At 43.4% G+C, this 21,330-nt stretch overlaps 1 protein-coding gene across 6 annotated transcripts in view; it reads left to right on the top strand.

Moving 5' to 3' along the window:
* The window catches only part of BAIAP2 (BAR/IMD domain containing adaptor protein 2), a 141,115-nt gene that overhangs the window by 107,409 nt on the left and 12,376 nt on the right, over positions 1-21,330 (top strand). For 3 of the 6 annotated variants that reach the window (XM_063120112.1, XM_063120114.1, XM_063120113.1), the window contains exons 7-14: positions 4,453-4,605; positions 10,181-10,408; positions 11,311-11,512; positions 13,120-13,321; positions 16,113-16,181; positions 16,703-16,853; positions 18,355-18,453; positions 20,471-20,505. In XM_063120112.1, coding sequence (XP_062976182.1) covers positions 4,453-4,605; positions 10,181-10,408; positions 11,311-11,512; positions 13,120-13,321; positions 16,113-16,181; positions 16,703-16,853; positions 18,355-18,453; positions 20,471-20,505 — 1,139 coding nt within the window. The remainder of the gene's footprint in view (positions 1-4,452; positions 4,606-10,180; positions 10,409-11,310; positions 11,513-13,119; positions 13,322-16,112; positions 16,182-16,702; positions 16,854-18,354; positions 18,454-20,470; positions 20,506-21,330) is intronic. The other 3 variants (XM_063120115.1, XM_063120117.1, XM_063120116.1) reach the window with 1 other exon arrangement.

Here is a 21,330-nt window from a genome sequence, read left to right as displayed (position 1 = left end):
GAAGGGCCCTGTTTATGTTCTTAGGCTGACTCTGTCCTTTTTAATTTTTATTAGTTAAACAAGGTATTGAACAACTCTGCTTGCATGGCTGACAATGTTGTCTCTCTAAAGCAGGGGATATAGTCTTCTTTTTGCCTACTCAAATAGCATGCTTAGGGTACACTAGCTTTGGAACAACAGGTAGTAACAATATTTAGTGTTTATATAATGGATCTCAAATCTTTGAAATACGTGAAACTTGACCTGGGGCGTATCTGGCTTGTGTCTCACAGTCTTAACCACCATGCTGTACCGTCCCTCCGACATAAATGCTTTTGACTGCTGGCCTACCTCAGAGTTGTTTCTCCTTTCCTTCTTTCCCCCCTCTCCCCCCATTCTGAAAGGGAATATACATCTAGATGCATCCCATCATTTGGAAAACCCCTCATGTAGCACAATGGGTGGGCACTCTGCCTCTTTTCCAGCTAGTTTTTCAACCCTTTCTCCTGGACTGGAAAACATAGCCTGGCACCTTGTTCCCTCATAGTTCAGCTCTGGAAAGAAGAATCATTTGACACAATTACTGTTGACGCAGCTGGGGATCGCACTGGTATGGAAGATGGCTGCTTTTCAGTCGTTCTCTTCATGCCACCACCTGTGTATACACTGGCAGCTGTGAGCTGCTACATTATCAGATAGAGAGGAGAGAGTATCAAGAGCTTATATGAGAGACATGGTAACAAACCAGCCAGGGTGTTGCTGACTGTGGTTGCGGTTCAGGTCCTGGAAACCGGTCTTGTAACTATTGCATCAATTTTACATACTCTCAGATAAGGATTTATATCAAATGGTGAAGATGGGGTGTGTGTGTGTGTTACAGTATGTATTAGGAATTCAGTGAATGTTAACGTTTATTGTTATGTCAGAATTCTCTCATTTACTAGTAAATCTCAAGGCCTTTAATAAGTAATCAAATTTAATCCCTGTTTCCATCATTTACTGGCAAAATATGACATTTACTAGTACAGGCAGGAAAACCTTTAGAAGTAAAGAAATGAATTGGAATGTAGTCATTTCTTGCATGTATTCGACTTTCTCTAAAGTAATAAAGCTGTTTCAACAAATCATTGCAAGTATACACATGCACAGAATAAACAGTGATGATTAAGAGTCAAGAGCAACAAGAGATGAATGGCAGGCTGGCACCTGTTTCTGAGGAGATCTGCTGTGAGGTACATGCACCAGATGTAGATGGTTGCTTAGGCTAGTTCATGCCCACACTAAAGTACTTGGGAGTCTCATTTATTTCAACGGGAGATGGTTACACATGTTTTTAACTCTCCCAATTGAAATAAATACAATTTCAAGGGGTATGACAGTGGTTAGATTATGTGTGTGACAAAACATATTTTTGGCTCTTGCATCTGGACCTTGGTGAATGCCCTCTTCTGATACAGATGTGCATCATCGTAAACAGATTTATCTGTAAATTAGGGAAGTGAAGGTGAAACTTGTTCACTTTCCTGAAGAGCCTAGTGTAGTCCTTTTCAGGATACATAACTCTTTTTCTTCCCTTATACAGTGTGTGATAAGATAGTTGCTGAAGACATTCAGAATGAACATGAAAGTATCTACATAATACAACAAGGGATATGACTAACTGACTTAACTGTATTGAAGCTATGGGAGCTCAAGGCTATGGGAGTAACCTGTAGAGGTATAAGGAAACTAAGTGCCAGGTTTTTGTTTTCTTTTAAATAAAGCCACATGCTTATATATTGTAGCAGCATCTTCCACCCAAAGACTGGGTGGGACTATATACTGGAAAGCAGGCAAGCTTGGACTGGTATGGTAAGGCTAAGAATAGAATGGGAGTCCATTGCTTGTCAGTTCAGAATGGAATCCATCTTCTGCAGGGAGCAGCAGAGGTCACATTCTGGGGTGATATTGAAGTCAGTCTGAAGTTGCATTTGTGTTGTGTGGGGGTGTGATCAGGCTTAGGCAGAAATTGGCTGTCATCCAATTAAAGAATTCATAGTTGATAGATCATGAGTTTTAATCGATTTCATTACGGGGTTAAATCTGCATACATTTTGCATATGAATGGCAAACCAGTTCTGAAGAGAAAAGCACTCTTCTTTTCTCTTCATTAATTCACGCATGTCATTTAACAGGCATCACTTTAGAAAAGGCGTTCTCCCTTCTCTCATACATGGGAGCAATGCTTCTTCTACGATTGTATCATCAGCCTGCCTACAGGTGGTTGTTGCCTTTTTTTAAAAAAAATGTAAGTGCTTATATTACTTTTTTGTTTTTGTTTTTGCTGCCCTATTTTGGACATCTTTTTCATTAATTAAACATCTTTTTGATCAATCTTGCTGATTGACTAAATACTGCAAACCTCATGGAAAGGCGTTCCAAAGAAGAAACGAACCCTTCAGCCCAAGGAAGTGTACACAATCATCAAGGGAGCCATGAAGTTTTGTCTTCCTGCCTGCAAAGGAGAAGGCTAATGTTGCTTTGGCAACATTAATGGAGGACAGAAGCTGTCAGGCAAGGGCAGTTTACCTTGCATATATTAGGGCAGCCTTTCCCAACCTTCAGAGATGTTGGACTACAACTCCCATCATCCTCAGCCCACATGACAATAGGATGTGTGAGCCGGGGAAGGTGAGAGCTATAAATCAACACTGGAGGATGCCAGGTTGGGAAAGGCTGCATTGTAAAATGAAAGATGGGTCACAAAGATTGGGCCTCATGCAGCTGAACAGGAGTTGCAAAAAAAAAAAAAAAAAGTAGAGGGAATGCACTAGATAAGAGCGGACCCAGTCCTGCGCAGAACACAAATTCAGGAGTAGGTGTGTCCCATTCCCAACCCAGTTAGTGGGTGCACAGCACTCACACAGTACCATGGCAACTAATAATCTGCATAGCTGGAAAGAATTAATATTTCCAGTAGTCAGAAAACTGCTTTCAATCTTTTGAACTCTCCCTAGAGAACACCAGGGGGGAATCCGCACGTCGTACCGAGATCGCTTCTAAGCGACCCCAGTGCGGCGTGAAAGCGATCGTGTAACTTGCCGACTGGCGAGGAGAGCTTGGCTGAAGAAGGCGGGGTTGAGAGCCCCGCCTTCTTCCCCCGAGCTCTCCGTCCCAGCCGGCGAGGAGGGAGTTGGGTGGCGGCAGCGGGAAGGATGTCTCTTCGTCGGCTCTTCCAAAGGCAAGTTACACGATCGCTTTCACGCCGCACTGGGGTCGCTTAGAAGCAATCTCGGTACGACGTGCGGATTCCCCCCAGGTTCAAGAGCAGGGTGCACCTTGGACCTTGGGGGGAAGTGGGAGAGGGAGACTGGATGGAAAGGGAGGCTCTAATGCAAGTTTCTGATAGTTGATGGCCTGAGGCTGGAGGACTGAAAAGATGGCATCTTATGTGGGTATAACAAGACCTAATGCGAGTGGGCATTGTTTGTCACAATGGATGAATATTGGATGTTTGTCACGATGGATGAAAGGGAACCATGGGCTCTGTGGGAGCTTGTCAGGCAATTCTGTGTTGTACCTTCCTAAAGGAGGGGTGGTGGTGGTGGTGCTGGTGAGTTGGGAAGTGCAATGTAAGGTTGTTATGCATTGCTCACCCTGTTCTGGAGGAGGACCACTCCCCCCCCCCCCGACCCCATTTTGTCAATAAGCATGATGATGTTCATTCTTACCACCTGGATGGCAACAAGTTAGAGGGACAACTGCATTTAAGCCCCATCAGACCAGAGTGGAAGCTCTTTTAAAGCACTTTAACCTTGTGCAAGCAGCATAGCCAGTTTATAACGATGAGCACTAGAAAATGAGCACTACCCAGGTGCAGGCTAAGTAGGAGGGAGGCTGAGAAGAATCTCTCTGCTCTTCTGCCACCCACACAACATCTGAAGCCCACGTTCTGAGTCAGGAGCTTTTGTGTGGGGGAGGTCAGATGACTAAGGATGGTTGGTGAGGAGGGAGAGCGAGATATATTCTCTTCAAGTCTGTGTATGTTCTGTTGCCGAGTGCCCCCTGCTGTCCAGTCTTAAACTGAACTGTATAAAGAATCAGAATAGTGGACATTTTGTAATGGCCAACAGAGATGGGACACTCTAATTCTTTTTCTTGCAGTGACTGACATAGATACTACCATCACAATGGATCCTGCTATTTGCAGATCACTGAGTGATGTGTTAAATTGGGAAGACAGGCCCTGTTTTATATTCTGTGGATCAGGCTGTGCACTCTAGTTAACTTGTTCTGCTCTATGTACTGTTCTCATTGCTATGATTATTCCTTTATTTCTGTTTTGTGCAACCCCTTCCCCCCTTCATATGTTTTAATGTGAGTTTAAACTATAAGCCTCTAGGCAGGGTATTGCTGTTTTATTTGTATATTCTGTACAGCACCAAGTACATTGTTGGTGCTAAATAAATAAATAATATGTTCTCTGTTTCCCAGTTTATTGAAGCTATCTCCAACAAGCAAGGCGAGCTGGAGAACTATGTGTCAGATGGCTACAAGACCGCACTCACGGAAGAGAGACGGCGATTCTGTTTCCTGGTGGAGAAACAATGTGCGGTGGCCAAAAATGCCCTCACATACCATTCCAAGGTAAGCAAGTGGCTGTGTTGGAAGAATCACCTTGGGAAGTCAATTTGGGCAGGATTCCCTCCATGCGTGTGTCTCTTAGGGAACCAGATATAGGCACTATTTGTATCCAGTCTGACTTCCAACTGCTAAAAATCACTGATGGAAATTGCTTATAAATCAGGATCAGTTAAAATGGGATTTCATTTATTGCAGGTTTACGGGATAAGTAACGGTAGGCCACAATTCTGCTTTAAAAAAAAAATGCTGCTGCTTTCAAGGAACGTGTCTCAAATAGTGTTCCCTACTGCTATAGGAAACGTTGCCTATCTGATCCCAAATGCTTTATAAATGCATGAATGGACAAAAAGGAGTAGTGACACAGGGGAAATACAGACCCACCCACCCCTCAGCCTGTTCTCTGCTTTATTTCCTTGGACCTCTTTAATCTCCTCTGCTTACTCATGCATTGTGTGTCCCCATAGAGGTCCTTATTTCCCATAGCCATGCTAGCATACATCCCTTATATCTAGTAGTTATTATGTATTGAGCTGCACTAAGCGTAGGAGGGGTGTTTCCCTTTGGGACCCTGCAGTGGTTTCCAGTGTAATTAAAGCAGAGAGAAGTTTCCTTTTTAATAGCAGTTCCAGGGTATGTAAACAAAGGCAGCTATTTTATTATGAGAGAAATGGTGGGGTGGGGGGATATCTTCTACAGCTTGTAATATATGTGTCCAATTCTAACCCAACAGTTGCTGGTGTAAAAGAGCCCCCAGGCTGTTCCTCAGGGTGTGTAGGAGGCTCACAGCTGGACCTAGGGGCAGAATGCCAACCCACACAAATTCCTTCTAGTTGGTATAATATAGGAGACTTGATTTATCTACACTGCTGCAATACCGATAGCGCCATAAACTTTTCCGGTCAGTTTGATCCCTTTGGGAGGCTTGCTTGGACAAGATCTGAGGATCTCCCTTCTATAGCCTTCTTATTTATTTATTACACATTTGTATCCCACCCTATAGCATTGGAATCTCAGGGTGGCATGGCATACTGATAATTTAAACAGTATAAAACAATAAATAATGTACACAGCTAAAAGTGTATCAAACCATTAACAAGCTAAAACCAGTGGGAAATTTAAAAGCACTATGTGCAGCATTAGGCAAATTTAGCCCTGAAAGACTTTGATAAAAAGCCATATTTTAACTCAGTGCCAAAATAAAGCCAGTGTCAGCACCAGTCAGGCCTCCAAGGGGTGGGCATTTCACAACCACAATTCGTAAAAAGAATATTTGTCTAGGTGGGAAAACTACTGCAGAAATCTGATTTTATTAGTGTAATATTCACCATGGGCCAAATTGCGCATTGTGCACTCTGTTGCATCAATTTAGGATTGGTTTTCATCTTGTGGGAATTATCCTGAGACCTAGATGGGGGAATAAGTTGTTCCTCTCCTTTCAATTAATTCCTGCTGGTATTGTTCTGAACAAACATATTCTGCACTTAATTAGTTGGGTAGATGTATGAGTGATTGTATTTGCATTTTTCTCATATCTCACTCATTTCATCTACAATAGCCATCCGGGTAGACTGAAAAGATGTTTAGATAATAGAGGGATGAACTGAAAAGTTTTGCTTAGTCATAAACATCCTCAAGCTCTAATGTATGCTAAGCCAATTATCAACGTATGTTAAGGCCCTTTATATGTTACAGATATTTGTAAAGCACAACAATAAAATCCTTTTCTGTCCTCAAGAATGAGCAAGCAGAGTTTTTCTTGCCTTTTTTGGGGTAGCTTAGTTCAACCTGTGTCAATACTCTAACAAGGGTAAAGAGACCTTTCTTTCTCATCTAACTTTTATTCCAATTTTCTATAAGTAACCTCTTCCCTTAAAGCATTGGCTTTGTTTTGGGGAATTACACAGGTGGCATGCGAACTTCCTGTTAAACCTAAATAATTGTATGATTGTCTATTTATATGCTTTCTGATCCATATCTGTGGCTGGACATTGAGATCTTTGAGGATTTTATGCCAAAATAAGTGTAGACTGGTGGCTCATGACGAGCTGCTAGGTGGGCTTAGCTAAGCCTTTTATTTCCCCCCAATGCAGGGACAACACATATCCATTCACACAAGACCCGCAACTGGGGTGTTGAGATGTGCAAGTCATCAGTGTCACTCCCCCTGTGTAAGAAATTCATCTTTTCTGAAGCAGCCTTCTATTACACTGAGCACTTATCACACAATTTGCTTCCATGCAGGAAGCACTATATACCCTGCATGAACACACAAGCATATGCGCTTCTTTCTCTCTCACCTGGCTCCCCCCACAGTGTGCTTCCACTGTGTGAATCTGCTACCTTTCTGGTCTCCTATACATGTATGCTGCACTTGATCATATAAATACAGAGTAAACTGTTTTCCGACCAGAAGTGATGTCAGTGTAGAAAATCCATCTTGTTTAAAGCAGTTTCTCCATGGTCCTAGAGAAATGAAACACTAGAACACTCTTTTTTAAAAATGTGCCTTTCCTCCTCCACTGTACTATAAACTAGTCCCGAGAGAGAGAGAGAGAGAGAGAGAGGTGTTTCATGCTCTCCTTGCCACCAATTTGCAGTTTCCCTAAACATTAGAGATGTGTCTGCAATTTGTCAATATTCCCAATGCTGTAGTTGTTGCTTTTCCAGCTTTTGCCATTTCTGACTTGTCCCTAGGATTCCAGAGTGATTTAGTGGGCTTTTTTTTATTGAAATGGACGCAAGGGTTTAAGACCTGGCAATACCAGGCAGTGGGATGCTTCGAAATGCCAGTCTTTCACTTGCAAACATCCAGGAGAGCTTCTGCTTGCCTGCCACTCCTCCTTAGGGCCAGACTTAGACCAACATTAATTGTGTGAATGCTATCAATGTGCATGTGGGGGAGGGGGGGTTGGAAAGGGAGAGTTCCTGTCTATCTATCTCTGCCACAGTCTAGTCAAAATCACCTCTGGGAAGCTACTGTTTGGATTTCAAAGGAAGCTCTGGCAACACATCCTGCCCCTTCCATGTAATTGACTATCACCAGCTTGTACAGGAGCAGCCTCTTCAGGCATTCCAGAATTCCAAGCTCCGCAAAAGACGACATATTTTTTCATACTCCTATTCAAAACCCAACGTAGTGAAACAGCCCTTGCTTATCTGCTATTATGCATTTATTTATTTATTTACAAAATTTGTATATCGCTCCATAAATAAAACAGATTCTGGAGTGGTGAACGTAACAGGTACAGTTGTAAAAAGATTAAAACACCATATTAAAATTATTAAAAACAGAATGCCAATAAAAACCATGGCTGGTCATTTAAGGATTGCTTCCTGGGACAGAACTGTGCCTGGAAGCAACACAGTTTTGGTTCCTGCTTGACCTCCAGGGCCAGGAAGTTCCATAGGTAGGGGGCCACCACACTGAAGTCTCTTCTCCAGGTGGACTCCAATCAGGCCATAAGTCCACGTGGAACCACCAGGAGAATGCCTCCTGATCAGGTTCGTAAGGGAGAAGATGCTCTCTTAGGTATCCTGGTCCCAAGTTGTTTAGGGCTTTGTACACTAGTACACTTCGTAGTTAAACCTGGCCCAGTAGTGAATAGCCAGCAAAAGCAACACCCTCAGCAAAGGAGTTACATGTTGAAAAGGAGCAGCTCTCGACAACAGCTGAGCCGCTGCTTTCTTCATGAGCTCCAGCTTCCGGAACAGCCTTAAGGGCAGCCCCACATAGAGCACATTGCATTAATACAATACCTGTACCACTGTGGCCAAGTTATCCCTGTCCAATCGAGGTCGTAGTTGGTGAACCAGCCAAAGCTGGTAAAAGGCACTCCAAGCTGCCATGACCACTCAGGCCTCCAGCATCAATGATGGATCTAGGAGTATCCACCAAACTATGGACTTGATCTTTCAGAAGGAGTGCAACCCTGTCCAGAACAGGCAATGAGCCTATTTCCTGGACTAAGGAACTACTCAACCCACAAGGCTTCTGTATTTTTACTTTAAACATACTTTAAAGCTAACTGAAGGAAGACCATTTTTGTAGTTAGTAGCCAAACAACCTGTCGAACCTTAAAAGAAAGGTTACAGACACTTGCTTTTGCCACCCTAGCTCACTGCAGTCACAATATTAAAAACAAAACAGAAAACAACTACTGAGTTCAGCTTGGTACCCCCCTCAGCTCAGTGTCCTGGACAACCACCCAGCTTGCCCACCCCTAAGGCTAACCCTGGCCCTTAGGGTTAGTTAACCCATGGTGGGCTGTTGTTTGATGTGAATCAGGTCACTGTCTTAACTGTGTTCCTCATGTCAGCTTTCATGGTGATCTTGGTCAGGTGGGGCAGGGGGGACATTTCCCTTGTAACCTATAGCACATCACTCCTGGGATACAGGTATGCATGCTCTTGCTGGGCTCCAAAGTGTGCATGCGCCAAAGTGCTCCTGCACAAGCACTGAGATCACAGCTGAGATCTCTGCATGAAGGTAGCTATTCCTCAAGTTCCCTTCAGTTTGAGGAAGAACACACTGAGTGATAACACACCATCTTCCGCTAAAATTACCTGCCTTTGAAAAGAGCCAGAAGCATATCTGATCCAGCATTACATAGGGTAGGCTGTTCGTACCATGTTGTTCCAGTGCTTCCGGTTTAATGCTAAACTACTGTGAACTGAGACAAGGTGCTGTACAGTTTATATGCTTACTTAAACCTAAAGAATTTGTGTTATGTAATAGTTTACCCCTTTTTTCAGTGAACACCTATGGCATGGGCTAGTCAGTGCTTTTTCACCCTATTAACTTTTGGTTTGGGGAGATTCCCTTTCCCTCTCCAACTGCTGATCGATGTAAGTACTGTGCTGCCCTGGCTCTCAGTAACATGCATCCTTGCTTGCTTTTTCTCCTGTTTTTTATACTTAGTAATGAGTGGATCAGAGAACTCCTTCCTCTGTTCCTTAGTTCTGAACTTTTGCTGCCTTTAATCCCACTGTGGCAGCAATAGCAGCAGCCCCAAACAACAGTCATCCAAGCGGGAGCAGACTGTTTGACACCAGAGGGGATGAGATCATTCCCTTTAGGAAATCCTGGAATTAGATCTTGCCCAGTTGTATTTCTCAGGTGTGCTTTATCTGGGCAGCTACCTCCAGAACAGAATATTTCAAAATGCTTCAGTAGGAAAATTAATTGCTCTCCGTCGTCCTCCCCTTCCTCTGTAAATGTTTCATGCACTTTTAACTGGCCTATCAGCTATCGTAATCCACATATTTATTGTCTTTTATCAAGTTTTATCTTGTTTACAGCTCACACAGGATCTCATTCACTGCCCTAACTGGATAAATGATGAATAAGTCTAGGTGTGTGTGCAAGCTACAAATTCATGAATGTCTCATTTTTCTTGGAAGCCAGAACTCATTGACCATTGTGGTGTGGTGGATCTATTAACAAGGAAACATGTGTGTGGTGTGTGTGTGGGTGTGTGGGTGGGTGTTAGCTTTCTCCCCCCAACTCCAACACCTTTTGACAAGTATGTTCTGTGGTCTCCTTGTGTTCTCACTCTCTGCTCTTTCTTTGTAACTTCAGGGGAAAGACATCTTGACACAGAAGCTCCCGGTGTGGCAGCAGTCTTGCTCTGATCCTAACAAGATCCCAGACCGTGCAATCCAACTTATGCAGCAGATGGCCATCAGCAGCAATGGGACCATTATGCCCAGCCCCCTCTCTACATCCAAGTCAAACCTCATCATCTCAGACCCTATCCCTGGTGCCAAACCACTCCCAGTCCCACCAGAGCTGGCGCCATTTGTAGGAGTAAGTATTGCATACACTGCGTAGATTTTGCAGGGGAAGTGGGGGGCATGTTCCTTTTGGCAAGATGTCATGGGCCTAGAACCATCTCTTGCTCAATTACAGAAGGCAGAATAAAAATAAAGGAAACCGTGTTGACCATAAGAAAAATCCCAAAGTCAATATTCCTGTAATGCCTTTATTAGGCTAGCCAGAAAGTCACCAAAAATATATAAGCTTTCAAGAACTCCAGATCGAGGGATGGGGAGCCCCCCCCAACAACCTGATGGTTAAATTACTGTGAGTCCCAAGATGAAATGGAGGTGTTCATTCTTGAAAAATAAGGCCAAGAGAGAGTGAATCCAGTTCAAGTATTGCTGATAAACTTGCAGGAGTATGTAACTGCACTCCAAAATGAAAGCAACCAGAATTAAATGGTGAAAGTAAAATTATGTGCTTGAAGGAACCTGTGCAATTTATGCTGAATTTTCCCTAAACAATTCCAGGATACTCAGTATTTTCCATTTTCTGCATAATCATCTTTGTGGCTGCAATCCAAAACACATTTAGCTCAGTTAGGTTTTAAAGTGTTAATGTGAATCTGCTGGAGCAGGTTGGTTATGAATTATAGTATGAAGGTAATTCAATAAAATAGAAGCATGTCTTTGCTAACATGGGCAGAAAGAAGCTTAGATAGATTCTGCCTGCAGCCATGAAATGTGGCATCCCCTACAAAGAAAGTATTTTGCTTTTGCATTCCCCTGTAATTAAAATACTTGCATATCTAAAACTTACCGGTATTTTTTTTCCTATAAAGAAAAGGCATGTTTTGATATGTGTTGCATTTGAAGGATTTAGCCATCTACTTTCCCAGTTTGTGTGTCACCCTCCGGGCTGAAATCTAACCATTCCTCTGCTTCCTTCAGCGAATGTCTGCACAAGAGACCATTCCAGTGATGAATGGCGTTTCGGGCTCGGAAGGTGAAGATTATAAACATTGGTCTGACAGGAAGCCCCCTCAGCCTAAGTCCTTATCCCCGCCACAGACTCAGAAGCAACTGAGCGACTCGTACTCCAACACGCTCCCTGTGCGCAAAAGTGTAATGCCGAAAAACAGCTATGCGACCAGTAAGTCTGTCTTGTGAGAGACACGTGGATATGAGGGCTTCCTTGTAGCACATTCCGCTTTTGGGGGAGTGAGACTTTTTGTGTGTCTATGTTAGGGTGACCATATTTGGGAAACCAAAAAAGAGGACACCTAGTGTGTGTGTGTGGGAGAAGCAGCTTTCTGAGTCCTGCAGAAAGTACGTTATTCCCCTGCCACCTTAAAGAACCTGATTGGAGTGGAGGAGGGGAAAGGATTTCATTCTGCACCACCACCATCCACTCCAATTGGGGCCTTTTCTATAATGTCCACGAATGACCCACTTTCCCCTTTAAGACCTCAATTGGAGCTCGGGGTGGGGGAATGATGTGCCTCAAGAAAGCATGTCACTCTCTCCTGCCATGCTAATGGCAGCCTTAAAGGGGAAGGTGTGTCATTCCAGGACATTATTGAAAATTATAGAAAATCCCCCCTGACACCATGGAAAGAACAAAAACCAGGACAAATCCGGGGAAATCCTGACAGTTGGTCACCCTAGTCTATGTGTAACTATAAATGCTCCTTTCTGGTGGTAGAACTTCCAGAAGTTTGGATGATTGTCGGGAATGAGCTGAAATGCGTCGGGCTCTGATATCTAACAGGTTGGGTTAGCCTTGATGGCATAACTGACCTGTAGGCTGGACTGGTACAAAACTTAACTAAACTAGGCCTGGTTGTTTCTCGCTCACTGCAAGTATTTGTCCAATAGATGCGTTCAAATGCCTACGTGTAGCTGGAGTAGGCTATTTCTTTATGACATCTTGTATCTCAATGAAGCAGTGAGTCTTCAAAATGTGTTGCAGCGTTCCTGGTCTTTTTGTATCGTATCAGAAGAAATGGTGAGGAAAGGATCCATAGGGCTAGCATCACTTTGTTGTAATGTTTACAGCAACTGGCACAAGCAGGATCCAAATATTCACTACTATTGCTCAGTTGTAGCAGCAGATGAGTGACCTTGCTCTGCATGAGGAGAAAAAGCTTGTGCCATTGGACAAGAATGATGGGGTTAATGATGCTGTGTAATCACTGCTCCTGTCTATGCCGTGATGCACAGGTAGATATCTCCAACTGTATCTAATCATTTGTTTTAAGAAATTGCTCAGTGCTCCATATCCATGTGGGTATTCTGCCAGAAAACTCACTCAGCCTTTTCTCTTCTTTGTTTTTCTCCTTTGCTGGCACTCACCACCAAGATGGAAATGTTTAAGATGGTGAATGAAACCTTGCATACAACCATTATAGGGAGCTTGTTTTGCACAACAGTATAAGCAATAGTGTTCAAAAATGCCAGCTTGACCCCAAAGCCTGTAAAGAATAAGGAATGTAATGGGAGAGTAAGAAACTGATAGTTCTATTTTTCTCAAGGCCATATGGCACATTTACGAGAGATTCAAATTAAAACATTAGCTTTTTCTAGATGCCAATTGGTTGTGTACCCTACAGTTAATGAGACAACAAGAGGCTGGAAGCACGCTCAGTAAGAATGGACTACATCTCTGCATTTAATTTTTGTTAGTCTTTGGGTTTTTCCCAATAGGTTTTTCCAGAATGAGAGCAAGTCTTGATAGCTTTGGTTTTTCTTTCTTTTCAGCTGAAAACAAGACTCTGCCCCGTTCCAGCTCTATGGCAGCAGGACTAGAAAAGAATGGCAGAACAAGAGTACGAGCCATCTTCTCTCATGCTGCTGGGGACAACAGCACCCTTCTCAGCTTCAAGGAGGGAGACCTCATTACGTTGCTAGTGCCGGAGGCTAGAGACGGGTGGCACTATGGGGAGAGTGAGAAGACAAAATTGTAAGAGTGCTTGCTGGTTTGGGGGCCTTGAGGTTGTGGTCTCTATTGAGACCTTCTCTAGTAGTTAAGTTCTTCAAGATTAAAAGTGGGGATTCTTTCTCTCTGTGTAGCTGAAGGCAGCAGTGCTAAGGTGTCCCTATTTCTCCTTTGCTCTGACAGCTTTTGAACACACAGACAGATTATAAAGCCCAGCTCATACTTGTGGAGAATAATTTGTCCAGTATTTAACAACCGCATAAGAAGGTGGTACCAGTAGTTCAAGCACAAACAGTAGAGGAAAATTCCAAACCTGTGCAAGCCAATGTTTATTTATTGGGTAATCCCAATGTATTTTAAGGACAGGGTTCTTTTTCAATGGAATGGTTATTATTTCAAACTCGCTCTACTTGAAACATGTCTTGCCTTCGTAATAAACAAAACTAAATAATGCTAAAGAGCACACAGCTGCATGAAACACATTATAATACAAAGTCAAACAACAAGTAGGTTGTTTTTTATAAGTCAGATAAATCAAATGGGTTGTTTTTTACAAGTCTGATTACAGGCATCCGGGTTTTGTCCTGTTTCGTCATATATTTTGACTTCGTCAGAAAAACAGTTCCATTATCTGTAAAGGCCGATAAACATATAGAAGATACAAATTAAATACCATTCAGTGTTTCATAATTATTTTCAGAAAGCATCAGAAGATTAAAAAATATTTTAGTATGTGTTAAACACTCACTGCCATGAACGAGCAATACCGTGGGAATATAGGGGTTTGCAAACTTTAAATAGTCCTTCCGTCCTGTTTTTTTAGTTGTAAGCCCTCAAAAGGAGGTTTTTCTGTGTGATAAAGGTAGGTTTTAGAAACATAACAAAATAAACACAAAGATGGAAGAATAATGAAGGATTCAAAGCTCAATCCCCTTTGTAATAAACATTTCCCTCCACCATTTTGAAAATGTCCTTAACAATCACAGCCAATGAGTTACACCATAAACAGGGCCAGTGTCAGACTATTTTGCGCCCTAGGCAAGGCAAGCTACTTGCACCCTCACAAAAAAATTGCCAACTTTGATTCAGCTATTCAAGAAGAGTTTCAGAACTATTATATTTTCCTTTTATTATGTTTTTTCTTAAAACAGCTAATTTGTATAAAACTGTGACCCTTAAAGGGCTGTACTGTGCCCTCTGAGATCTGCGTCCTCCAGATGTTTTGGACTACATCTCCCATCATCCTTTACTATTGGCTATGCTGGCACAGGCTGATGAGAGTTGCAGGCCAAAATATCTGAAGGGCCACAAGTTGCCCACCGCTGCCATAGATGCTGTTCAGTGTGCCAAGAAATGGCAGGTATAATAAAGAGCTCTGCCCTTAGCTCAGAGCTCCCACGCTGAAGAGTGCCAGAAAAAACGAACAGGAATGGCTGAAATTGCAGGCACTTAATTCTCAGAGTGTCTATGGCGTAACTTGGAACAAAAGCTGTCACTGGGGTAGACTGCTAAAGCGGGTCTGCTTTTGCACAACATGCTTGCTAAGGAATAGAGGAAAGCTTGTTGCTTAGCAATAGTGGTGGAGGTAAACTCCTCCACAGTTCCTGACTATTTGTGAGCTCTCTTCTCTCATAACCAGAATCTCGATTCTTAAATTCTGGATCTGGACGGCAGGGCAAGGAAGAGGCCAGTCTGTTGGACTGCTCTTAGTCATCATCGGGCCCAAACCTATGTCCTCATGTGAATGGGGGCAACTGGGGGGGGGGCAGGATGCTGATGAGCCTCTGTAGACCTGAGCCTAGAAAACAGGAGAATCTCAAAAGCAGCTCCACAGAGCAAATGGCCCAGATGGCAATGGTACAGCCATTGGAACTGCTACAAATACTTAAGAATATAAGCAGTGCCATGCTGGATCAGACCAAGGGTCCATCTAGTCCAGCACTCTGTTCACACAGTGGCCAACCAGCCATCGGCCAGGGATGAACAAACATAATTCGGAACATAAAGTCCAGAATTTGGGTTGCCTGATGATTTTTGGCATACCCTCTTGACTGTGCTGTTTTGTATGCTGTTGTCTTGCTCCTAGTTGAAAAGCACGCACATCTCAAAAATACAGAAAGAGGTATGCAAAATTAACATATAAAAATTGCTTCTTTTTTTCAAAATTGTTTTGTTTTCATAACTGAGGCCTTTGCTAGACCAGGCTATATCCCGTGGTGATACCCGGGATCATCCCTGTGCATCCAGATGACGCATAGAGATCAACCCTGCCTGGCCCCGGGATATTAGGCTACCCTTTAGCCCCGGTTTTTCCCATTTTTCTGTGTGGCCTGTTCTGTGGCTTTTCCTGGCTCCATGTAATTACTCGCTCGTAGCCGGGAGAAGCCGTGAACAGGGCGCAGCGCTCCCCAGGAGCACTGTGCCCATTGGGGGCAGGGTGGGGGGAGCAGGAAAATCAAGTTATTTTTTTAAAAAACAAACCTTATCTGAGGGCACGAGCGTTCATGCGCATCGTCCCTTTAAGAATATTTTTTAAATGGCGGACGCGACGGCTCTCTTCTTGAGCTCATCACGCGTGATGTCTGGACTACCGCAACAGCCCGCGATAGTTGTATCGTGGGCTCTCCCCTCCTCCATCGCGGATTTAATGGTAGGTCTAGCAAAGGCCATAGTGTAGGATTTTATGCACAGTCTGAAACACAGGCAAAATGAACTGAGAGGTGGGCTGCCCATAATTTGAACAGTCAGTTTCCAGAGAGAGAGAGGGAGAGAGAGAACTTGAATTTTTTCCTTCTTTTTTTGCCCTGTGTTATAGGAGAGGCTGGTTTCCTTTCTCCTATACTCGTGTGCTGGACAGTGAAGGAAGTGAAAGGTTACATATGAGGTAAGAAGGCTATGTGGCTCCCATGCAAAGATGTGGCATTTTAATTATATATGTGTTGATAGAGTTGATTCCCACTTTTGCTCATCTGGCTCATTAGTAATGTATTGTTCGTATTTCAAGTTTGTCAAACCGGTATTGCAGGCTTTGCTGTGAAAATATTTGGAGTGTGTGTGTGTTAGGAGCAAACTGAAGCAAATATGTTTGATGGAATGACTCCCATCAGGGTTTTGGACAAGAATAGCCAAAATTGAAAGAATGCAGACCTGGGGGTGGAAATAGGGCTGGGGAACAGTTCCTTGGAAGAATCAATGTGACCCATATAGCTGCTGTTAGAGCCCCATGGCATCAGAGTGTGAGAGGCTGTGGAATGCTGAGCTTGTCTGTAGGCAAAAGAGGAAGAGGGAGTGGGGAAAGAGAGGCATAATGTATGCAGGTGATATATACTCATTGCAATAATTTTGCAAGATGTGGGATGCTAATCACATTTATTTATTTATTTATTTATTTATTCATTCATTCAGTCAAGGGAAGAGCAGTAGTACAGGTAACCTGCTGGACAAAGATGACATCCCACCCCCAGATTACAGCATGTCCTCCCGAGCTTTCCAGTCACCGAATGTCAGCACTTTCAAACAGAGGCCATACAGTGTGGCAATGCCACCTTTCACCCAGGTGAGAAGCCTTGTTGGGTCATGCTAAGGTATGATTCACTGCGAATGAAATCTGGCCTAATTGCCTGCAGCTGAGCCAGAGGCAGCTACTGCCTGGCATAGATTTGGGGGCTACATGGCGTAGAGTGAATTTGAATGTTCCGACCATTGAAGTTCTATCGGTGGTGATGGTGTGTGTGTTTTTCTGGTGACAAACAGCTGGTTGTGTGCTTAAAGAGTTGAAATCTGTATGGCTGCAGAGAAGTGGCTTAAACAAGACTGAGCTGCGAGTATTAAAGTCGCTTTAGGGCCATTTCGACATGGCAGCTCCGATTGGCTAAGAGTGAGCAAAGAGATGGAATTGCAGTCTACTTCTAGAGTTCTGACTGGTTAGATTCAAGAGAGAAATTTTCAGCATGCAGGAGAGGGTTCCAATGGGAAGATGTCCTGCAAGAAGATATATGTGGGGACGTCCATAGTTCACTGGTAGAGCACATGCTTGCTAGGCAGAAGGTCCCAGGTTCAATCCTTCATGTCTCCAGGTAAGACTAGGACAGAATCCTGTTTGAAATCCTAGAAAGCTGCTGTAGAACAGGGATGTGCAAATTCCACTGGTCTAGGGACGAATTTACCCCTCCTCAGAATTGCTGCTGTGCTGCTAAAATTGCTGCTGAAATTGTGGCTTTTTGCCACTGTGCTGCTGAATTTCAGCAGTATATTGGAGAGTGGTGGGGGCTGTAAAAATGGCTGGGGGGGGATCTAATGTGGCCTGCGGACAGTGCGTTGCCCATCTCTGATGTAGACAGTACTGAGCTAGATGGGCAAATGGTCTGACTTGGTTCCTGTGACTGTGGTTGGGAGAAGCTTAGCTGGGCTCACCCTGGGCATAAAAGCACAGCAATAGAATGCTAGGCTGTCTTTTTAAAAACTGAACAGCACTAACAATTTCTGTTTAGGGGACAGGGTACTAACTTAGAATGGAATCTACCGACTATTGGGGGCACGTTATTTGTCTTTGTGGAATGTTCACTGGGCTATAAGCAAGATTTCCAGACCCTACATTGCCACTTGGTGGCGGGTATATACACTTAGATTATTTCCCCCTCTTGCTGGTTTGGTGATAACGCCTCCTGTAACCTGGATCAGCATTTCCTGTTTCCTGCAAACTGTTTGGAAACCACTGCCAAGTAGAATGCTAGGACAGGAGGGCTATAAAGCACTCCTTGATGTCGCAGTTGCCCCCGCCTCCTTTCGTGGCAGGCTTGGGTTTCTTACAAGTGCTACATCTGCAGAAAATGAAGTTGCCCTTGTTTTCTGTAGCCAGATAAGCAGAAGCAGAGCTGGGCCCAAAGCACAGAGCTATGTCGGCACACTGGGTGGATGGGAGGTCGTTTTGCTAACAGGAGTCCTGGTTGGGGCACTGCTGAAGTGAACATTCTCCAAGTGTCTGTTTTCTTACATAGGTCTTTTTGCAAGCAGGTGAGGTTTACTTGCCAACAGGTGCTTATGTTCATTATTTATAGGAGTACCTTATGCCCTACAGCTGTGCAATTAATGAATATTCCAGTGGCCTCTGCCAACTGCTACCTGCTTCCTACCAGCCTTACCCTAGGTCAACAGCCGTAAGTCCCAGGAACACAATGTTTCCATTGGGATTTCTGGGGGCTGTTTTCTGCCTAAGACATCTTTGTGGCTTACCTAGCATGTGTCTGCTGACCGCTCTCTCCTTCCTTTTCCATCCTCATCCTTCCAAAGAAGGGTGTGTATTGGATTGTTCCTTTTAAAAATTAAAGCAGAAGGAAAAATTAATGGAGAAAAAAACCCAACCAATTGGCAAATTAATAATGGGTGAGGCACAAAGAGTGGCAGTAAAACAGCAACGTAAATACCCAACTGGTAACATTTGGCTGTTCTATGAGTATCTTCCACCAGAAACACAGATCAACAAAGCTTATTTTTCCTCCTCTCAAATTCTGTTACTTTGGACCCGGAACAGTCTTTAGACTGTAAAGTTTTGAGAGACGGGAAGACTAGCTCCAACCAAACTGGAGTGACTGTAAAAGTGAGTAAAAAGCTTGAGTGGGTGGGTGGGTGGGTGGAGGGAAAATAAATCTAGCTGATACACTGGAAAGGAATGTCTAGACTAGAAGGCAACAGGACTCACTTGTTAGCAGTCAAGTTTTGCAATGGAATCCTATGAAAGAGGTATTATTATTGTTATGAGCTACTTTGAGCTCAACTTTGCAGTTGGAAAAGTAGCATATAAATATTAAATGAAATCAGGAGTGGCAAATTGGGGATGATATTGCAGTCCAAAAGTACTTACGTTGGAACAAAGGTTGTTGGGAGGTTAAACCAGTTGAAACTTTCCGAGATCAAGGAGCCCAAAATCAAAATCTGCAGTAGTCCACCCATTTCTTGGGTATTTTCAAAACTGCAAGGTTTATCTGAGGGTCTGCTTTGAATGAATAAGCTGAAGAAGAATAGTAGTTTTGTTGTTTGGCTACAATAGGGGAAGTATTTGGTTTCTTAAATGAGTGATATGGAAGCTTAAGTCTTGGAAGCCCTCTTCCCTAATCACAGATATGTGAGAGCTAGTTATGACTGCGAATGTGTTTCGTCACTAATCCTGAATGAAACGTGACTCAGTTAAGAGTTGACTATGGAGTTTAAATTTGTTTGGGCATGGCCCCAGCATATGAATTACAGGCTGTCAGCCCCAATCAGCTGAAAACTAAAGTTTGAAACTTGATATTTTTGCTCAGAATAAGAGATATTTGCCAGCAAGGGTCAGGTGAAAGCGACTGGAATTATTGCTCCAGGGTGCATCCAGAGTTCTGGGCCAGCTTTTGGCTTTGCTGCAGCAAGCTGAGCCAAACATTCTTCTCCACAAAGCTTGAGCAGGACTACTCGTTTGTTCAGAATGGAAGAAATCCCCTAGAACTATCCAAGTTCCCCATATAGGATGGTGGGATTTTGAAGTGTTATCATCACCTCTACTCTTGTGGTTTGACTTTACCCGCCCACCCATGCGAGCAAGAAAAATAAGCGCTTGTAGTTTTCTTTTCCCTCTCTGTACACATCAGAGCATGGAGATGAAACCGACAGGATGCATTCCTTCCTGCACCACTGTCCCTGTTTCATGTGTTCCACTGATGCCATGAACCATCTCTTTGGCATTTATTTAATAGGAGAGAGGATGATGCTCAAAAGAGATGGGGGATACTGCGCCCTCTGCCCACCTGCAATGCTATCTCTTTGGGGATTTGTTTCCTGCAGAGTCTTTCCAAGCATGTCTAACATTTCACGCAGCCCCACCTCAACTTTCTGCACTGCATGTCTTATGTTGGAGACCTCTCCTGTCCCAAAGCAGAGTTGAGTGACAGAGCTCAGTTTTTTATTCTCTAATCGATACAATTTTTTAAATCTAAAGTCACATTCTGGTGAAAAGAGCGTACGCCTTCACCATTGACTGAGGTCCGTACAGCTTCAGAAGCTAATCCATTTTGAGACCAAATGCTTTGACTATGAGTCTGAAAACTGTTGGGTCAATTGTTTATCTTCCACTGACATGTTTTGACTAATACAGTGTCTTCTGATCATTGACATTCTGGCTTTCTTTTTCCTTCTTATCCATAGGGTCTGGATGACTATGGGACAAGATCCTCAAGCAGGTAAGAGTTTGCATTTTGAAGCCCAGTGCAGATATAAAAAATGAATGTCAATAAGGGAGGCTGCAGTATCTCTGGATAGAAGATTGCATGCAACTACTACCAACCCAGGCACAAGCCTGAGCACACTGGAAACTGTGAGTTCCAGGTCTGAAGAGTCCTCTACCTTCCAGTGCAAGGCATAAGTAGTTCTTTTACTTTTAGGTTTATGGGACTTATTTTAAGACCTTCATAGGGAGAACTTAACCTAGAGTAGTGAAGGTGGCCTCTTCAACGAGAAGATTAGTAATGAGAGACAGCTTGTCCACCACTACGGATTTTCCCAATACTATGCTTGGACATGAGAATGTTGGGTGTGCTGTAGATTAAAGAGAGGCTGTAGCTTAGAAGTAGAACATGTGTGTTGCGCATAGAAGGGCCCAGGTTCAATGATCTCCCCGACGAGGCTCGCCTGGTGCCAACATTGTTATCTTTTCTGTGCCAGGTTAAGTCCTTTCTCTTCTCCCAGGCATTTAACAGCATTTAACAACGTGAGCTGTTTGTTTTAATGGACCCCAGAATAGCTGCTTTTATAAGGATGCTGCTGTTTTTATGCTTTTCATGTTTTTAAACTTTGTATATTTGTTTTTAATGTTTACTGTTTTAAACTTTTGTAAACCACCCAGAGAGCTTCAGCTATATGGGTGGTATATAAATGCAGTAAATAAATAAATCCCTGGTATCAGCAGGTAGGTAAGGCAAAACTCCTGCCTGAAACCCTGGAGAGCTGCTGCCAGTCAGTCTATGGCTCAATTAAAATGTGATGTTTCCAGTCCAACAAACTACAAT

The sequence above is a fragment of the Elgaria multicarinata genome, chromosome 3 (assembly GCF_023053635.1).
Source record: "Elgaria multicarinata webbii isolate HBS135686 ecotype San Diego chromosome 3, rElgMul1.1.pri, whole genome shotgun sequence".
NCBI classification, from domain to species: Eukaryota; Metazoa; Chordata; class Lepidosauria; order Squamata; family Anguidae; genus Elgaria; species Elgaria multicarinata.
The sequence above is the reverse complement of the archived record's forward strand: the minus strand, read 5'-3'. Positions and strand labels throughout refer to the sequence as shown.